Below are 19,153 nucleotides of genomic sequence, written 5' to 3'. Positions count from 1 at the left end.
TTGACTGCTGTCTGTTTTTATCTGTATGGGGAAAACACATTCAAGTTTGCACTAGCCATCTGAATTACATTGGTTCTCAGTTTACCTGTGCAGAAAGCGGGGAAATTTTGCAGGGGGCCCAGTGACTTCTAGTTACGCCCCCGATGGGGAGAACATACAAACTCTGTGCAAATATTGCCCTGGCTGGTAATTGAACTGGGGACCCAGCGCTGCAAGGTGAGAGCACTAACCACTATGCCACCGTGCTGCCCAAAGAAGTGTCTTTTCTTGGCTTTGTACTCCTCCTCCTTTTAGTGCTCTGTACATAACAATTACTATAAAGCACCAAACCCTGCTAAGGGCAGACACAGTGTCAGAGAGGTGTAAGCAGGAAAGGGGAGTGGGGGAATATTGTTAACTGTTCACTATTCAAAACACATATAGTGGTGAGCAGCAATGATAAGCTAAGGACCAAGTGGCCTTGGTGCTGTCACAAACTCTTCCTCCCCTACTGCTACGCCACTGTAAGTGTAGAGGTACACATCATATATACAGGATCTTCTCAAAAAATTAGCATATTGTGATAAAGTTCATTATTTTCTGTAATGTACTGAAAAAGATTCAAATACACACAACTGAAGTAGTTCAAGCCTTTTATTGTTTTAATATTGATGATTTTGGCATACAGCTCATGAAAACTAAAATTTCCTATCTCAAAAAAATTAGCATATTTCATCCGACCAATAAAAGAAAAGTGTTTTTAAAACAAAAAAAGTCAACCTTCAAATAATTATGTTCAGTTATGCACTCAATACTTGGTCGGGAATCCTTTTGCAGAAATGACTGCTTCAGTGCGGCGTGGCATGGAGGCAATCAGCCTGTGGCGCTGCTCAGGTGTTATGGAGGCCCAGGATGCTTCGATAGCGGCCTTAAAGAGACTCTGAAGCGAGAATAAATCTCGCTTCAGAGCTCATAGTTAGCAGGGGCACTTGTGCCCCTGCTAAAACGCCGCTATCCCGCGGCTAAACGGGGGTCCCTTCACCCCCAAACCCACCCCCGCAAACCTTGGTCGTAGAATTGGTCGTTCCTGGAGGCAGGGCTAACGGCTGCAGCCCTGCCTCCAGTCGCGTCTATCAGCGGCGCATCGCCGCCTCTCCCCTGCCCCTCTCAGTGAAGGAAGACTGAGAGGGGCGGGGGAGAGGCGGAGATACGCGCTGACAGACGCGCGTGGGGCAGGGCTGCGGCGGTTAGCCCTGCCCCAACCAGGAAGAGGGGATGCGCTGCACGGAGGGGGATTTGGGGGTGAAGGGACCCCCGTTTAGCGGCGCGATAGCGGCGGTTTAGCAGGGGCACACATGCCCCTGCTATCTATGAGGTCTGAAGCGAGATTTATTCTCGCTTCAGACTCTCTTTTAGCTCATCCAGAGTGTTGGGTCTTGCATCTCTCAACTTTCTCTTCACAATATCCCACAGATTCTCTATAGGGTTCAGGTCAGGAGAGTTGGCAGGCCAATTGAGGACAGTAATACCATGGTCAGTAAACCATTTACCAGTGGTTTTGGCACTGTGAGCAGGTGCCAGGTCGTGCTGAAAAATGAAATCTTCATCTCCATAAAGCTTTTCAGCAGATGGAAGCATGAACCCACTTTTGAACCAGAAACAGCGGCAGAAGCGCCTGACCTGGGCTACAGAGAAGCAGCACTGGACTGTTGCTCAGTGGTCCAAAGTACTTTTTTCTGATGAAAGCAACTTTTACATGTCATTCGGAAATCAAGGTGCCAGAGTCTGGAGGAAGACTGGGGAGAGGGAAATGCCAAAATGCATGAAGTCCAGTGTCAAGTACCCACAGTCATTGATGGTCTGGGGTGCCATGTCAGCTGCTGGTGTTGGTCCACTGTGTTTTATCAAGGGCAGGGTCAATGCAGCTCGCTATCAGGAGATTTTGGAGCACTTCATGCTTCCATCTGCTGAAAAGCTTTATGGAGATGAAGATTTCATTTTTCAGCATGACCTGGCACCTGCTCACAGTGCCAAAACCACTGGTAATTGGTTTACTGACCATGGTATTACTGTGCTCAATTGGCCTGCCAACTCTCCTAATTTGAACCCCATAGAGAATCTGTGGGATATTGTGAAGAGAAAGTTGAGAGACGCAAGACCCAACACTCTGGATGAGCTTAAGGCCGCTATCGAAGCATCCTGGGCCTCCATAACACCTGAGCAGTGCCACCTGCTGTTGCCTCCATGCACGCTGCATTGAAGCAGTCATTTCTGCAAAAGGATTCCTGACCAAGTATTGAGTGCATAACTGAACAGAATTATTTGAAGGTTGACTTTTTTTGTTTTAAAAACACTTTTCTTTTATTGGTCTGATGAAATATGCTAATTTTTTTAAATAGGAATTTTGGGTTTTCTTGAGCTGTATGCCAAAATCATCAATATTAAAACAATAAAAGGCTTGAACTACTTCAGTTGTGTGTATTTGAATCTAAAATATATCAAAGTCTAATGTTTATCAGTACATTACAGAAAATAATGAACTTTATCACAATATGCTAATTTTTTGAGAAGATCCTGTAAATTGGATTGACCACTGCATGTGTGTCTGCGCATGCATCTGTGCATTTGTTTGTGTACATGTGCTTGTTTGTTCCTATACATGGGCCTGTGTGTGTGTTTCCATACATTCATGCCCGGCTGTTCAAATATATGTGAGTGTGTGTGTTTGAGTACAGGTTTGTGTGTACGTACATGCGCATGTTCGTGCACATGTGCATTTGTGTGTTAGCATACATGCACATGTGTGTGTCTTCAGCTACAAGCGTGTGTTTGCATACATGCAAGTATATTTTTTTTGCATACAGAATATGCGCATGTGTGTGTTTGCCTATAAGTGTGAGTGTGTTAGCGGGGAACAGGAAATTTGGCTAATGAACTATTTGAGTGCCCCATAGGCACTAATGCAAAATATTGGCTATTGGGCACCCAAATAAGAAATTAGGGCGCCCGATAAATAGCGGATACCGGGCCCTTCCAACTGACAATTAGTGTTTCGATAAATATCGTTTTCAAATTAGTTTTGAGAATTACAATATTGTAAATTATTGTTTTTAACTTCATTATCTTACAGATTCATCGCATTTTATATTAACGTTATTTGCCAAGAATGAATTTGGGCATCTGATAAATGGCGGCTGCCAGAACCGTCCAAACAAATCTTTGTTTTCAAAATGAATGTTTCGATAAATATTGTTTTCAGACTTATATTGTAAATTATTGTTTTGAACTTTAATATCGGAGCGGTGTCAGGAGGGGGGGGGGGGGGGGGTTTAGGGTTAGGCACCACCACAGGGGATCTTAGAGTTAGGCATCGGTAGAGGGAGGGTTCTGTGTGAGAGTAAGGCTAGGTGTAGTTGTAGTAAAATATCGGTGATATTTACCAATGTTTTACTATACTTATCCCACGCCCTTTTTTCCAGGCGCCCTTATTTGATATATGCGTGTTAACATACTTACGTGTGTGTGTGTGTGTGTGTGTGTTTTCATATATATGCCCATGTGTGTGTTCAAAGCTTACCTTATTATGCTCCATGTTTTGCTTCTTCAGCATGTTGTGATAGTCCGTGAGGACATTTTCATATTGAGAAATGTTCTTCTTAAAATACATCTGGAAAGCTTTCTGCAATTAAAGGTTTCACAAGTTAAATTGAATCTGTCTAACAATTTGAATTTATCAATTTAACAGAGCTGTCCCCAACAGTTAGCACACCTTATTTTTTTTGTTATTTTATTTATAGAATAACTTTTAGGCTGTTTTTACATTTATTTTTTGCGTTGTGATGATCGCATCCCACCACAACGTAAAAATCTACAATCATACGACTGCGGCAGAGTGCAACAGGGTCATATGCATAGCCTCCCCCCCCCCCCCCCTCCCAGTGACGTACTCCCTGCCGGGCTAGAAGTGCGTCCCTGGGATTCCCGTCGTTCTGCCCATGCCCTGCAGGACCGCGCTCTGTCATTCACACAGTGCGTCGCCCCCAGGCACCGAGCATTAAGCACGCTGCTTGCGGTAACACGTTGTTGCCCTTGCGTCAGCTCGGATACTTCAAGCACACCTCAAGGGTTCGCAATAAGTGTGAAAGTCTCCATAGCCCCTTGCGGCAAAATAGGGTAATACAACGTAGGTTTAGCCTGCTAGTGTAAAAGGGGCCTCAAGCATCCAGCATTCCAAATAACTTATTCCTCTTTAAAGGGGTTCTGGGGCATTCTAAAAATCAAACAAGCTGACACTTACCTGGGGCTTCTTTCGGCCCCCTGCTGCTGTAATGTCCTGCACCGTCCTCCTACGATGCTTCGTTCCTCAGCGCCGGTCCCGGTCTAATATTCGTCTACTCTAAATAGACGAATAGTGCTTTTTCCCGCGAGCGTCATCGGGAGCTTACTGTGCAGTACGAAGTTTTCTTGTACTGCTCCGTAAGCTCCCGATGACATGTGTGGGAGTGAGCATGCCAACGGTCGCGCAGCTGCAGTGTAATTACTCGCGTGAGTAGACCGGGACTTACGGCGGGGAACGGAGCATCAGAGGAGAATGGCGCAGGACATTACAGCTGCAGGGAGCCGATAGAAGCCCCAGGTAAGTGTCAGCTTGTATGTTTTTTTAGAATGCCAAAGAACTCCTTTAAAGAGACTATGAAGGGAGTCTATATCTCCTTTTTTAACTTGTATTTATGTTAAGCAGTATAATCCCTGCTAAACCGCCGCTATCCTGCGGCAAAACTAGGGGTTTATATCCCCCCAATACCCTCTGATGTGTCCGGGGAGCGCTTCCTCAGAGGCAGAGCTATTGGCTGTAGCTCTGCTTCTTGGCGTGTCAATCCCCGCTGATCGCCGCCTCTCCCCGCCCCTCTCAATCTTCCTTCACAGAGAGAGGCGGGGGAGAGGCGGAAAACTGCCGGCAGATTGATGCGCATGGAGGCAGAGCTACAGCTCATAGCTCTGCCTCCATGAGCAGCAAAATCCACGACCAAGAAAGTTATGGATTTTGCACAGGGGATTTGGGGGGTATAAACCCCTCGTTTTGCCGCGGGATATCGGCGGATCAGCAGGGATTACACTGCTTAACATAAATACAAGTTTAAAAAGGGGATTTAGACTCGCTTCAGAGTCTCTTTAAATGAAAGTGGAGATACAGTCTGACACAACAGATTTTACCCATACAGCTATTTTATCTCTGCGCCATAATCAGGGGCGTAACTAGATTTAAAAAAAATGATAGCATTGAACCCCATGGGATTGGGAGCCAGTGAATGGCAGCAGAGAGTGTTCTGCTGTGAAGCAGCCTCTGGACGCAGGAAAAATGACACACGCTCCTGCACACAGTTTTTGTGAGTGAATGGGGAGGTTTCTTTTCTAATTGGCTGCACTTGCGGTTGGGGAGAGGAAGGAGGAAGGGCCCCTAAAGGCTCTGGGCCCCCCTGCAATGTCAGAGGTTGCAGGGGTGATTGCTACACCCATGGCCCTAATTGGTATTACAACCAGCAGCAGCTCAAATTGTTGGGGGTGACCCTTCTCTCAACTTGGGGTTACGGAGATAGGATTGTACCTGGACTGTGCTAGTGGGGGTATTACCCGCTGGAAGATGATTGAGTAGCACAATTTAATATGCAAAATACAATAATTTATAAACGAGTAATTAGGAAATCACTGTATCTGTCTAACAATATTGCACCAATATAGTTAATAGTAATATTAAATGCAATTGCCCAGCTATCCCTTACTGCAATAAAAACAGCTATTTTTTGATCAATCTGTAGTCTAATTAGACAGCAATGTAATATACATAAATATACAGGGGCGTGACTAGAAATCATGGGGCAAGATTTTGGTTGGGGACCCCTTCCCAAAAACAACAAGGCTCCTTTGTGCCCCTTCACTCCACACACCAATTTCAGGTAAATATAGGGCCTCACAGCATTAAAGAGGAACTGTAACAACAAAACGGCCCCTGGGGGGTACTCACCTCGGGTGGGGGAAGCCTCAGGATTCTAATGAGGCTTCCCACGACGTCCTGCGTCCCTCGGGGGTCTCGCTGTAGCCCTCCGTACAGCCGTGACGCAATATTTACCTTCCTGGCTCCTGCGCAGGCGCTCTGAAGTAGGCGGAAATACCCGATCGCCGTCGGGTCTGCTCTACTGCGCAGGCGCAAGTTTCCGGCGCCTGCGCAGTAGAGCGGACCCCACGGAGATCGGGTATTTCCGTGCCGAAAGTCGCCACAGCGCCCCCGCTGGAGCCAGCAAAGGTAAATATTGAAGCTACAGTCGGCTCTGTCGCCGGCTGTTCGGAGGGCTGCAGCGAGACCCCCGTGGGACAGAGGACGGCGTGGGAAGCCTCATTAGGATCCGGAGGCTTCCCCCACCCGAGGTGAGTACCCCCCAGGGGAGGTTTTTGTTGTTACAGAGTCTCTTTAAGTAGCCCTTACTTCAGTAAGAGTAGCCAGAGGAACCCCTTAGGTCATATATGTCAAACTCCGGCCTGTGGGCAAAATCTGGCCCTCAGAGCCATCAAATTTGGCCCTCAAGGCGTTTCCCCATTTTACATTATGTTTGGCACACTCTAGACCATCAGGGAAACTATATTGGGGGTGAAGCCCTAGAACACCAGGCTTCCCTATATGCAGAGGTAGGTGGAAAGCACTAAACACTAGGGAACTGGATAGGGGAGGGTGGGGGCCTCTAGACATCAGGGAAGTAGGACAACTAGACATCAGGGAACTGTATAGTGGTTGGGGAGGGGCCATTAGACATCTGGGAACTTTATAAGGGAAGAAGGTGGCCAGTAGACATTGAGGTTGGCCGCAACTTGGTCCCAGTGTACAATTTCGGCCCACTTTGTATCTGAGTTTGACACCCCTGCCTTAGGTAGACCCTTGGGTTGCCAAAAGTCCCCCCACCAGCATAAGTAGCCAAAAGTAGTGGTTGGGGCCATAAGATGTAGGCATTCTTGAGAAATGCCACCTGCCAATACCCTATGGATATGAGTTAATTGGGCAATTTACATTCTCATGCAATCTACACTGCATATAGTCCATGGTCACTTAGATAAAATCATAGGGTGGAGGAACACAAGAAAGTTGGTGAATGCATCAAGTACCACCTGGGCCCCCTACGCTCCAAGGCCCCATAGCGGCTGCTATGGCTATTGCTACGCCCTTACATAAATGCATAGATAGGTGGTATATCAAACATATTACAGCACTGTACTCAAGGAAAAACACTGCAGCGTTACCTCTCACACAGACATTCACTTGCGCAAATGTAAAAAAAATTCAAAAAGTTGAAAAAAATTCAAAAACAAAAATATGAAGCTGAAATGTTCAAATATATGCTATAAGTGTGAAAGTCTCTGTCCCCTTGCAGCAAAATTGGGTAACATAATGCAGGTTTACCCTGCTAGTGTAAAAGGGGCCTCAATCATCCAGCATTCCTAATAACTTATTCCTATTTGAATTAAAGTGGAGATAATTCTGGCACAACGGATTTGCCCATACAGCCATTTTATCTGCTTTTGGCCCAAAGTCATGTCTGCTGTGTAAAAATGACTGTTATCCACCATATCACAGCACAGCTAGTACTGCGAGCAGCCATATTGCATGGTTATGTTATATCCAGTTCATTCAGAGAGCTGTGCATAAAGACATGCACAATGGTTGTCACCCGAAGGAATCAGGGCTCAAATCTACAGAGGTCTGTAGCTACACCTCTGCATGTGTATCTCAGCTACACATTCAGCCGTCTACCTGCAGATTACCTGTAGAGCATAGAGGGTCATTTAGCTGTACAATACCTTTAGGGATGAACTAAGAACACTCAGGATGATCTCGGTCCCTTTTTTTTCACAATGATCAAGCAGTTCCTGTATATTCGTTTCTTGCGATATGCTTTTAAAGCTTTTGACAGTTTCCCTGTATAGTAGAAAGTTAAAAGGGTTAAAAATCAGACAAGTAAACTTTCTGCATTAAAGTGATCCTCAACTGCTGAAAAAAAAAGCTTAGAGGGGAACTACAGTGAAAATAATGTTATAAAAAGTGCTTCATTTTTACAATAATTATGTATAAATGATTTAGTCAGTGTTTGCCTATTGTAAAATCTTCCCTCTCCCTGATTTACATTCTGGCATTTATCACATGGTGACATTTTTAGTGCTGGCAGATGATGTCAGTGGAAGTAGCTGCTGCGGTAACAGTAAAAAAAGGGCGCAGGAGGCTAGTGGACAAATCGGGCGCCGCCATTCGCTCCCATAATAAATATCGTTTAATGGGCGCCCAAAAGGAAAAAAGGGCGCCGGAGAAAAATAACGTTTTAAAAGCGGCGCCCGGAGACTTTTAATGTTTTATAACTGCTTCTCATGATTACACATTATTTAATGATTTATTCATTTTTTAATATTATTTTTAAACGAAAAACAGTACAATATTTTTTTAAAACATTTTTACATGAAAAACAGTACTTTTTTTACATTATTTTTAAACGAAAAACCGCACAATATTTTTTTGAAACGTTATTAATGCTTATCACAGGGGGGTCTTAGGTTTAGGCACCACCAGGGGGGTCTTAGGTTTAGGCACCACCAGGGGGGTCTTAGGTTTAGGCACCACCAAGGGGGGTCTTAGGTTTAGGCACCACCAAGGGGGGTCTTAGGTTTAGGCACCACCAAGGGGGGTCTTAGGTTTAGGGTTACTTACTAATTTTTTTTAAAACGTTATTATACGTTTCACTTTTTAAACGGAAGATTAACGTTTTCACAATTGCCGATTTCATGAACATTATTTAATGATTTATAACTTTATAAAACATTATTTTTAAACAAAATATAGTACATTATATTTTTAAACGTTATCCATGTTTATCGTTTAAAACCCCGCGCCCTTTTTTCCCAGCGCCCCTTTTTAACGTACAGAGCTGCTGCTGCTGTTTTGGAAGTTGGAAACAGCTGTAAACAGCTATTTCCCACAATGAAACAAGGTTCACAGGCAGGAAACTGCCAGGACCGTGGTCCTCACTGTTTCCTGGGAGAGGGGTTTCACCACAATACCAGCCATACATAGCCTCCTGATGATTCATTTGTGAAAAGGAAAAGATTTCTCATGTAAAAGGGGGTCCTGGCACGAGCACAGGACGTCTGCAGGGGCAGGTAAAAGCACCAGGTAAGTTAAACTCTATTTTCCCCCCATTAGTTAAGGTTCACTTTAACTCAGTAACAATCTTACACAGGTTTTGTAGTCAAAATAAAAATGAAATATTATTGCACAGTCATAATACTGCACAGTAAAATACTGTGTACAGAATATGTATTGCCCAACTACAAAACTAAATGAATCTACCACACCAAAGAAAGGTCACTCATTGCTTTCAAAACCAGGAAAACGAATGCACAGAATTTTCTTCTGCACAGTTGTTCCTCTGCTGCTAAGAGTACAGGTAGTAGTAAGGTACCACCAGAAGAGGGCAGTGTTTTCTGTTTATAAATGAAGACAACACTACAGGGATATGTGAGGGAGCAGGCTGGTGTTGCACTTTATTTTCTGGTTGAACTTGATGAACATATGTCTTTTTTCAACCCAAGTATCTATGTATGTAACTATAAATAACATTATTATTTAGTATTTATATAGCACCAACATCTTCTGCAGCACTGTACAGAGAGTATTGTCTCGTCACTTAACTGTCCCCCAGAGGGGCTCACAATCTAGTCCCTACCATTGTGATATGTCTATGTATGTATCGTGTTGTGTATGTATCGTAGTCCAGGGTCAATTTAGGGGGAAGCCAATTAACTTATCTGTATGTGTTTGGGATGCAGGAGGAAACCGGAGTGCCTGAAGGAAACCCACACACGCAGGGAGAACAAACAAACTACTTGCAGATGTTGCCCTGGCTGGGATTCCAACCGGGAATCCAGCGTTGCAAGTGGACTGTGCTAACGGCTACGCCACCGTGCTGCCCACAACATTGTTAGTATTTCACCAAGGTATATCTGCAGCATCATTAATGAAAATGTAAAGTCCTATAAGGCAAAGATGCTACTTTAGAGGAAAATTAATTAAGTTAATGAATTCCCCCCCACACACACACATTCTTGATTTTACATATTTTTGTATGTGGCAATAAAGTTTTTTCGCATTTAGTTTTAGTGCATTTAGTGCGTTGTTTGTATCTTGTAATCTTCTTTCCTTTTTGACCAGTTGTGTGTTTCATACAACGCACTGTGTTGCAACTATTCACTGTATGTTTTGGACTATAAGGCTCACTTTTTCTTCCCAAAAAGTGGGGAAAATAGTAACTGTGTCTTATAGTCTAAATGCAGGGAGTTCCTGACTTGTGAATGCCTGCCAATATGAACCTCCAACCTGCCGCAATGTCGGTGACTCCCTGTACTGTGCCCATCAGAAGAGGACACTGGGACACAAAGGGGCATAGAGGGGGACAGAGGAGGACACAGGGAGACACAAGAGGTACAAGGGGGCATGAGGTTCAAAAGGGACATAATCCACAAGATGCACCAGGTTTAGTATATATTCTTTTCCCCTGGTTCTTGTCCTCTTAACCTTGGTGTCTTATGATCTGAAAAATACGGTACATTTATAATTTGGTGATGCTCTCTGAAAAATTTTTTGTTGCTGCCTTGTTCTGGCACATGCTCCTATTCTTTGTGAATTGACAATAATGAGGTACTGTATTTACCCCACAAGTCAGTAAATTACATCACTAATTCCATAGCCTTAGCAAAATCAGGGATGGTCGTAGTCAGCCAACTTCGCTACACTGGAACTACGCGTAGTTCTACGCAATTACGCTTTGCAAAGTACGCTTTCGAAATCAAAACATTCGCTACGTTTGCATTTCGTAGACTACAGGTTAAAATACGGAAGCTTCGCATAGTGCATGCGGACGCTTATGCCCTTATACGGAAAAATTTCCGCATTAATCCGCTAAATATGTGCATGCGTGAACTATTAAACACGTACATTCCACCTTCCAGTGTGGAATTGTATACGCATAGAAGGGCAATAATATTTCTGCGCATGCGCAATTAAAAACAATGATCCGTACGCAGAAAAATAGATGCGGTTACCGCACGCGTAGTTGACTTCGCAATACATACGTTAACTACGCGTAGCGGGTGAAGCTACGAATAGCGGTACTACGACTACGCGTAAATACGTACACAGTTTTTAAACTTCGCCTACGAACTACGATGCGTAGTTGCGGACTACGATGAGCAACCCTGAGCAAAATGATATTTATTGATTGGCTTTACCAGATGCTATAATGCTTATTGAATTGGAGCCATTATGTCTGGCAGATCTGATCACTTTTATTTAATCAGCAGGAAGTTGAGAAGGGCATGCCAAACAGTAGTCGGCCCGGCTGGGACTGACCGATACATAATTGTAGGGGAGGGAAGGCATAGCGCCCAGAGAGATCTGCAACACTGACTTACTGCAAGGAAAAAGAATCATGACTGGTGTTCTAATTTTATAACATGAGGCTTCATTTGTAACTGCTGTAGGCAAATTCCAATGAAGTCATGTTTTGGACGCCATTCAACAACACAGGCTTTTACTGTAAATCACGTGATTTCTTGCATCCTTCCTGCTATTTGGACTCAGTGTCAGCCATATCTTTGCTTTTTTGTTTCTGTCTTCACAAGGGAAACATCCCTGTTGCAAATTACAGATGCAGAAGAGTCTCAGTCTTCCAATTGTAATATTAAATACTTAACGCAGGAAGATGTGAAGGCAAGACTAAATAAAATAAAAATAGACAAGGCACCTTCAGCTTACCAAACAGACCACAAGGGGGCCCCAAATCTACTACCTCGCCTAAGGGCCCAATTACATGTTAAACCATCTATGACTAGAAGATGCAATTCTGATGCTGAAACCAGGAAATCCTGAATTAACATATAAGGGTATGAGTGGTTACAGGTGCTCTCTAAGTTGATAGGCCTGTACAGCCGCTATTATCTGCTCTCTCTCCAGTACCAATTTTATCTTTGTATTAATTGTTTTATGCTACAGTATGCAGCAGAAGACATTGGTACAGTATGCACAGGATGCGTTAATATGCGGGCAATTTGCATGGCTAAAGTGCCTTGAGAGACATATAGATGTAGCAGGCTTTTCACTCCATTGGACTGGATAAAGTGAAACGTTGACCTTTAGAAACTGGCCCTCTAAAGTTTGATTTCCATGTCATCCATACATGGAACTTGCTTTTCTGTTACTTAAATTTCCTTCTCTATCTGGAGCCTATTCTTTGCCTTGGCAGCCAGCAGGTTTGTATGAACGCCTTGGCAGCCAGCAGGTTTGTATGAACGCCCTGGCAGCCAGCAGGTTTGTATGAACGCCTTGGCAGCCAGCAGGTTTGTATGAACGCCTTGGCAGCCAGCAGGTTTGTATGAACGCCCTGGCAGCCAGCAGGTTTGTATGAACGCCCTGGCAGCCAGCAGGTTTGTATGATCGCCTTGGCAGCCAGCAGGTTTGTATGATCGCCTTGGCAGCCAGCAGGTTTGTATGAACGCCTTGGCAGCCAGCAGGTTTGTATGATCGCCTTGGCAGCCAGCAGGCTTGTATGAACGCCTTGGCAGCCAGCAGGCTTGTATGAACGCCTTGGCAGCCAGCAGGTTTGTATGAACGCCTTGGCAGCCAGCAGGTTTGTATGAACACCTTGGCATCCAGCAGGTTTGTATGAACGCCTTGGCAGCCAGCAGGTTTGTATGAACACACAACCTCCCTCCCTGCCTTCGCCAGGCTCGTGTTTATCACATTTTCTCCCAATGACTATTTACATCTGGAGCCACATTTCCACTGAAAACATTCATTATATACAATACATCATCCCTGCATCTTATTATTTGGACTCGTCTTTCTACAATGTTTTTAAACACTGTGAATTTATTGAGTTTAAAAATTGTTCTCATAACAGTAGTCTAAACTTTATTTAACAGATTTCAAAGAGTCAGACCGCAAAATCAGAGTTTTATACAGTGCAGCATTTTACACAGGTCATCAAACAATTCACATTATTAACCACTTCCCCACCGCAGCTTATTTCCCCTTAAAAACCAGAGCACGTTTCACATTTCATGGTCCTCCTATTCATTTATCACTACTTATCACACTGAAATGATGTATACACTTTTTTTTTTGCCACAGATTAGGCTTTGTTTGGGTGGTACTTTTTGCTAAGAATTTTTAGCTATTATAGTTTTAAATTAAAATATGCTACTATAGATAAAACTCACATTTTATTTACCTATTGTCCCTCTTATTACAACATTTTGATTGTGTTCCTAGAAGAACGTTCGGCAATAATATTTTATTTGGAAATAAAGGTGCATTTTTTTCATTTTATATTTCTGTATACTACATCAATAATTACAAGCCCTTATTTGCAAATATAACAGTAATATAACTTCATAATATACATATTAAAAAAAAGCTGAGTCCATAAGGTAACTGTTTATGTATTTTTTTAAATGATGTCACAATTTGTTTTTATAAGTGTTTTATGGTAATAAGTATGGGGGAGAGGGGAATAATGGGTTAATAATTGGTAATTTTTTTGTTATTTATTTTAATGAAATATAGTGTCTTTTTTACATTTTGGCCACGAGATGTCACCACATTTTATTCCTGTGTACTGAATATTACTCAGGAAGTAATGTGTATGTGATTACTTTCATTTTTGTGAATGACCACTGGCATCTCGTTGATGCCGGCTATCATCACTGTGGGCACTTTGAATGGCTCCTCCTCCACAGCAAGCCTGCGACCCAGCTGGGGTTTGTGATCTTACGGAGGGGACAGGGGCGCCATGGAGGGCAGCAGCACTGCAGCACTGGACCAGATACACTTCTATAGGCTGGAAGAGGCCCCAGGTAAGTACAGCTCAACTTTTTTTTTTTTTTAATTCTTTCCGATAATTATTTGAATATAGTAATATATCTAATGAATATTTATTACCTTAAAATGTTTGTGTTCCTTACAATCCTCAGTCCCATGAGAATGCCATTCCCCGAAATCAGTCTATCAACTTTTACCGTTACCAATTCTTTATACCTAGAATAAAAAAAGGTGAACGTTACAAGTGCAGGGAACAGAATGGGGAGCCCCATAGACGTCAGTGGAGAGCTGGGGTATAGAGAGGTTTGCCATTTAAAAAAAAAAAAAGCGATCTGCATCCATGATGCAAGTCAAATTTTTGTTGGCCTGTATGAGGTTTGCAGCTTCAGCTTAACACTCTAACCACTTCCTGTTAAGCATACAGTATATTCATGTCATCTCTGATACCGGCTTTGCCAGAACAACGTGAACATGAGCCTGAAGCTTTAGATAGTAGCAAGGTGTGTGTGTGTATAGGGGTGTCTAACACCCTAATGCCTGATTACCGACTCCCTCTGCCTCTGGCAGCCCTCAGACACCATTTGGCAACTGGAGTAAGTATAACTCAGCCTCCTGGCTCCTTCACAGATGGGCTCTCTCCTCCACTCACTGTACGGTCTACATTTTCCGTCAGCATGTACCTGGTATTGGCTTGATGACACATCAGCTGGCCCGGTACATGCAGGTACTAGAGCAGGCATGGGCAAACTCGGCCCTCCAGCTGTTATGGAACTACAAGTCCCACAATGCATTTGCCTTTATGAGTCATGACTGTGGCTGTCAGACTCCTGCAATGCATTGTGGGACTTGTAGTTCCTTAACAGCTGGAGGGCCAAGTTTGCCCATGCCTGTACTAGAGAGTGGCGGTACCAGAACCTAGAGAAGAAAAGCCGATTGCTTGCTGCTGTCATCTCCGCAAATGGTGATCACAAGGGATATGGAAGGGGGGGGGGGGTACTCACTAGACTACCAGGGACTCACAGGGGAAGATGGATACCACTAGACCAGTGATGGCTAACCTTGGCACTCCAGCTGTGGTGGAACTACAAGTCCCATGAGGCATTGCAATACTCTGACAGCTCTAAGCATAACTCGGGGAGGCAGAGGCATGATGGGGTTTGTAGTTTTGTCACAGCTGGAGTGCCAAGGTTAGCCATCACTGCACTAGACTATCATGGTACCCTTAAAGGGGGCGGGTTACTCCATTGGGGGATAACCACTAGACTACCAGGGACTCATAAAGGGGAAGGAGGATACCGTTAGACTACCAGGGTACCCTTAAAGGGGAAGGGGATAAAACTAGACTACCAGGGTACCCTTAAAGGGGAAGGGGATACCACTAGACTTCCAGTGTCCCTTGGGCAACATTGCAGAGCTGAGGCTGTGCAGACAAGTCGCTCGCTTTCAAACGAGAGACATGTTCTGTTCTATGTGCAGGGCTAGAGCATTGTGTTCCTACTGGCTCCATCTGGTCCATAATGCGTAGTGCCATTGGCCCTCCTTTCTTCTCCACAGCAACAAACCGTTCCACTAGCCTACAGGCTAGCACCGTGTTTGTACAGAACTCCTCCCCAAACTGTTGCTCAAGGAATCAAGTCCCGATCCCTGTAGACAACAGTCCTCAATAATGTATACAGCTGATTTTTTTTCTTTGATTCAGGCTGCGTTTCCACTGTAGAGTGAAATTTTCACGTCCAAAAAAATCGTACGCAATTTTTCTGACTGGTAAACATTTGCATGTAAATTTGTACGCATTTTATTCGCATTAGTCAAATTTAACATAATCTGCCTAGTAACAGCTTAGTCAGGAGCGCTAACAACTTCCTTCGCACAAAACGCGTTGCTATCCGATGCCATTGCAAAGCATTATACGCAAATCGTGGCATAAATATGCAAAAAATTAAGCAGGAACTCATTTTTTTTTTTGCATGAGAACACTTACGAAAATTCGCATTGAATGGAAATGGCCCCATTCACTACCATTTGTTGCTAAACTAATGCACATTTTCTATGCGAAAAAAGTAATACAAACTGCACAAGTGGAAACCCAGCCTCAAAGAAAATACATAGAATTATAAAAATAAAGAAACAGTATCTACTTCAAAGTGTGGAAATTCAGCCTTATTTTTAGCAGCTGAAAGGAGAACAAAACATGGACATTCGGTGAAACCTTCCACTTTGTTGTGAAAACAGTTCCATGTAATATACACCTACATGATCGTCATATGAACCACCTGTCTATATAAAAGAGACTTTCACTTCATTTTTCCAGATTCTGCTGTTGTACAGCACTAAGCAACAGATATCAGATCTACAAACCAAGATTGTCTGTAACACAATATGAAAAAAAATCTTTTTAAAGCCACAGTTCTGATATGTTTTATAAATGCATTTTTAACCACTTGAGGACTGCAGTGCTAAACTTCCCCTAACGACCAGGCCATTTTTTACAATACAGGGCTGTGCAGGGTGTCAGGGTGCTGCACAGCCCTGCAAATCCGCACACAAATAATTTTTTCCTCCTTTAACCACCCTGGCGTTCTGATAAGATCGCCAGGGAGGCTGCGGGAGGGTTTTTTTTAAATTAAAAAAAAAACTATTTCATGCAGCCAACTGAAAGTTGGCTGCATGAAAGCCCACTAGAGGGCGCTCCGGAGGCGTTCTTCCGATCGCCTCCGGCGCCCAGAATAAACAAGGAAGGCCGCAATGAGCGGCCTTCCTTGTTTTGCTTACACCGTCGCCATAGCGACGAGCGGAGTGACGTCATGGACGTCAGCCGACGTCCTGACGTCAGACGCCTCCGATCCAGCCCTTAGCGCTGGCCGGAACTTTTTGTTCCGGCTGCGCAGGGCTCAGGCGGCTGGGGGGACCCTCTTTCGCCGCTGCTCGCGGCGAATCGCCGCAGAGCGGCGGCGATCGGGCAGCACACGCGGCTGGCAAAGTGCCAGCTGCGTGTGCTGCTCTTTATTTGGCGCAAATCGGCCCAGCAGGGCCTGAGCGGCAGCCTCCGGCGGTGATGGACGAGCTGAGCTCGTCCATACCGCCCAGCTGGTTAAGTGTCCTTAAAAGGACACTACTATGCTAGAGGTATCCGATCTCTGCTGCAACCTTTTTTTTGTTTTTGCTTAGTGAGGAAAGGGAGGATTTTTTCTTCCCTCCAACCTCCCTCTATCCTGGTGCCATCCTAATCGCCAGTGGATGGTGATCGGCGCTTCTCCCCGCCTCACAGATCGAGCTGCTCTGAGGGACAGCCGACTGACAATTTCGGCCTACTTTGTATTTGAGTTAGACACCCCTGATATATAGCAATTTATAGCTATAGGAAGTGTTTCTGATGCGAAAACCAGGAAAATGGCCATAAAAGTGGGTATCCTGAATAATATTATTACTGCATTCTACTATATGCCGATATCGGTCCTCTTTATTTCTAGATTCAATGTGAAGATCTGAGCATGCCTCCCAAAATGGGGGCATTAATAATAAGATAAGCATACATACATGGATTATTACCTGGTGACGATGTGTAGAAATGACTCCCAAAATAAAGAATTCAGGCTAGACACTAATGTTTCACCCAGTCCTTCCACAGTCCTTGTTATGCTTGTTATTTCCTATATGTGAAAAAATACATTAATAAATCATATTTTCCGAGTTGAATAGGTTGCTGATAGTTTAAAATTACTTAATAGACCACTACAGCGGAAAAAAAAGGTAAGCAAGTTAAAATCTGACAGAACCAACAGGTTTTGGACTAGTCCATCGCCTCATGGGGGATTCTCAGGGTTTCCTTTGTTTTCAAAAGCATTCCCTGAGCTGCAGTTGCCGATTCCGACTGGTACAAATAGCGTGTGAGTGAGTAGGGTGGCTTGGCTGGTATCTTACTATTCTGTCAGTTAGAATTAGCAACTGCCGTTCAGGAAATGCTTTTGAAACAAAGAAAACCCATAGAATCCCCCATGAGGAAGATGGAAAAGTCCAAAACCTGTCAGTTTTGTAAATCAGGAAAAGTGGATGCAAGGACACATGAGTTGCAGGAGAATTGTTGTGAGTAAGACAACACAAAATGAATGGGAAAAAAGTTAACATTACCATATATAGGTTATGCAGTCTTGTTTTTTTATTTGTACAACTTTTTGTGTGATTTACCTGAGCAAGTTATATAAGTCTTTCAGGCATGGTCCCTGGAATCAGTAAGTGGTGAGATCCATGGAAAATAAAGCTGTCTATTATGGACAGTTCATGCCAAATCCTGCAGTAAGGTCACAGATCAGGGATGAGTTTCTGTACAGTTTAGGCATTTGTTTTGCGAAATGTCCTGTACTTTGCCCGGATGTGTGAAACAAACTAGTTTAAATTTCAATGTCTCCATTTGTATCAGCTTATGCAGCCAGGCAGGGGCATAGCAATAGAGGTTGCAACCGCATCAGGGCCCTTAGGCCAGAGGGGCCCCGGAGGGCCCTCCCTCAACTTCAGTATTAGCGCTCTATTGGTCCTGCGCTCATAATAATCACTTCTATAGATACTTTGAATAGTGGTAATCATTAACAAACTGCTCGCCATCCCCTTCTTCCACCTCTGACACTGTAGTTGCCATTGGCAGGTTTTGGTGCGCCGTATCAATTGTTACGTATAGAGTGCTTGGGGGGCCCCATTGTAAAACTTGCATCGGGGCCCACAGCTCCTTAGCTACGCCACTGCAGCCAGGTCAGTGACCTCACTACTATATATGTAAGAAAGCTGTGGGTTAAAGGCCAGCATTACATACAATTAGCTCTCATTTTCTGGACTTGGCTTACATTGTATTGTGTAAGTAAAATTGATTAGCCTTGCTGGTTATCTAGCTAAATGCAGTCCTATTCTATGTAGTCAGTGGCTGGATAGTGTACTGGTTAAAGTGGTCCTGAACTCAGAACTTCCTCTCTGCTCTAAAATATAAGCAACAACACATTACCTTCTTTGTTACAGCTGATACATATTCTGCAATAAATCTGTGGTGTGGCTACTTCTGAAGCAGACAAATTGTTACAATCCTGTGTTTACCAATAAGCTGCTCTGCCATGGCAACCAGCTGACACAGCTGAGAGATGAAATTACAACTTATGATTAGTCACAGATGAGGGGGAATTAAAGTGAACCGAGCATCATTTTTAACACCCAGCGCAGCTCTATAGCAAATTAAAAATGCATTCTAAAAATGGGATTTATTATTAAAAAAAAACTTAAATT

At 43.8% G+C, this 19,153-nt stretch overlaps 1 protein-coding gene across 3 annotated transcripts in view; it reads right to left on the bottom strand.

The window, feature by feature from the left end:
• LOC137533142 (exocyst complex component 3-like) overlaps positions 1-19,153 on the bottom strand; it is a 68,325-nt gene that overhangs the window by 12,294 nt on the left and 36,878 nt on the right. For all 3 annotated transcript variants that reach the window (XM_068254352.1, XM_068254353.1, XM_068254354.1), the window contains 4 exons: positions 17,438-17,538; positions 14,009-14,104; positions 7,825-7,942; positions 3,557-3,658 (listed from right to left, as the gene is read on the bottom strand). In XM_068254352.1, coding sequence (XP_068110453.1) covers positions 3,557-3,658; positions 7,825-7,942; positions 14,009-14,104; positions 17,438-17,538 — 417 coding nt within the window. The remainder of the gene's footprint in view (positions 1-3,556; positions 3,659-7,824; positions 7,943-14,008; positions 14,105-17,437; positions 17,539-19,153) is intronic.

Source organism: Hyperolius riggenbachi, chromosome 9 (assembly GCF_040937935.1).
Source record: "Hyperolius riggenbachi isolate aHypRig1 chromosome 9, aHypRig1.pri, whole genome shotgun sequence".
Taxonomy (NCBI): Eukaryota; Metazoa; Chordata; class Amphibia; order Anura; family Hyperoliidae; genus Hyperolius; species Hyperolius riggenbachi.
This window is presented reverse-complemented; position numbering and strand designations above follow the sequence as displayed.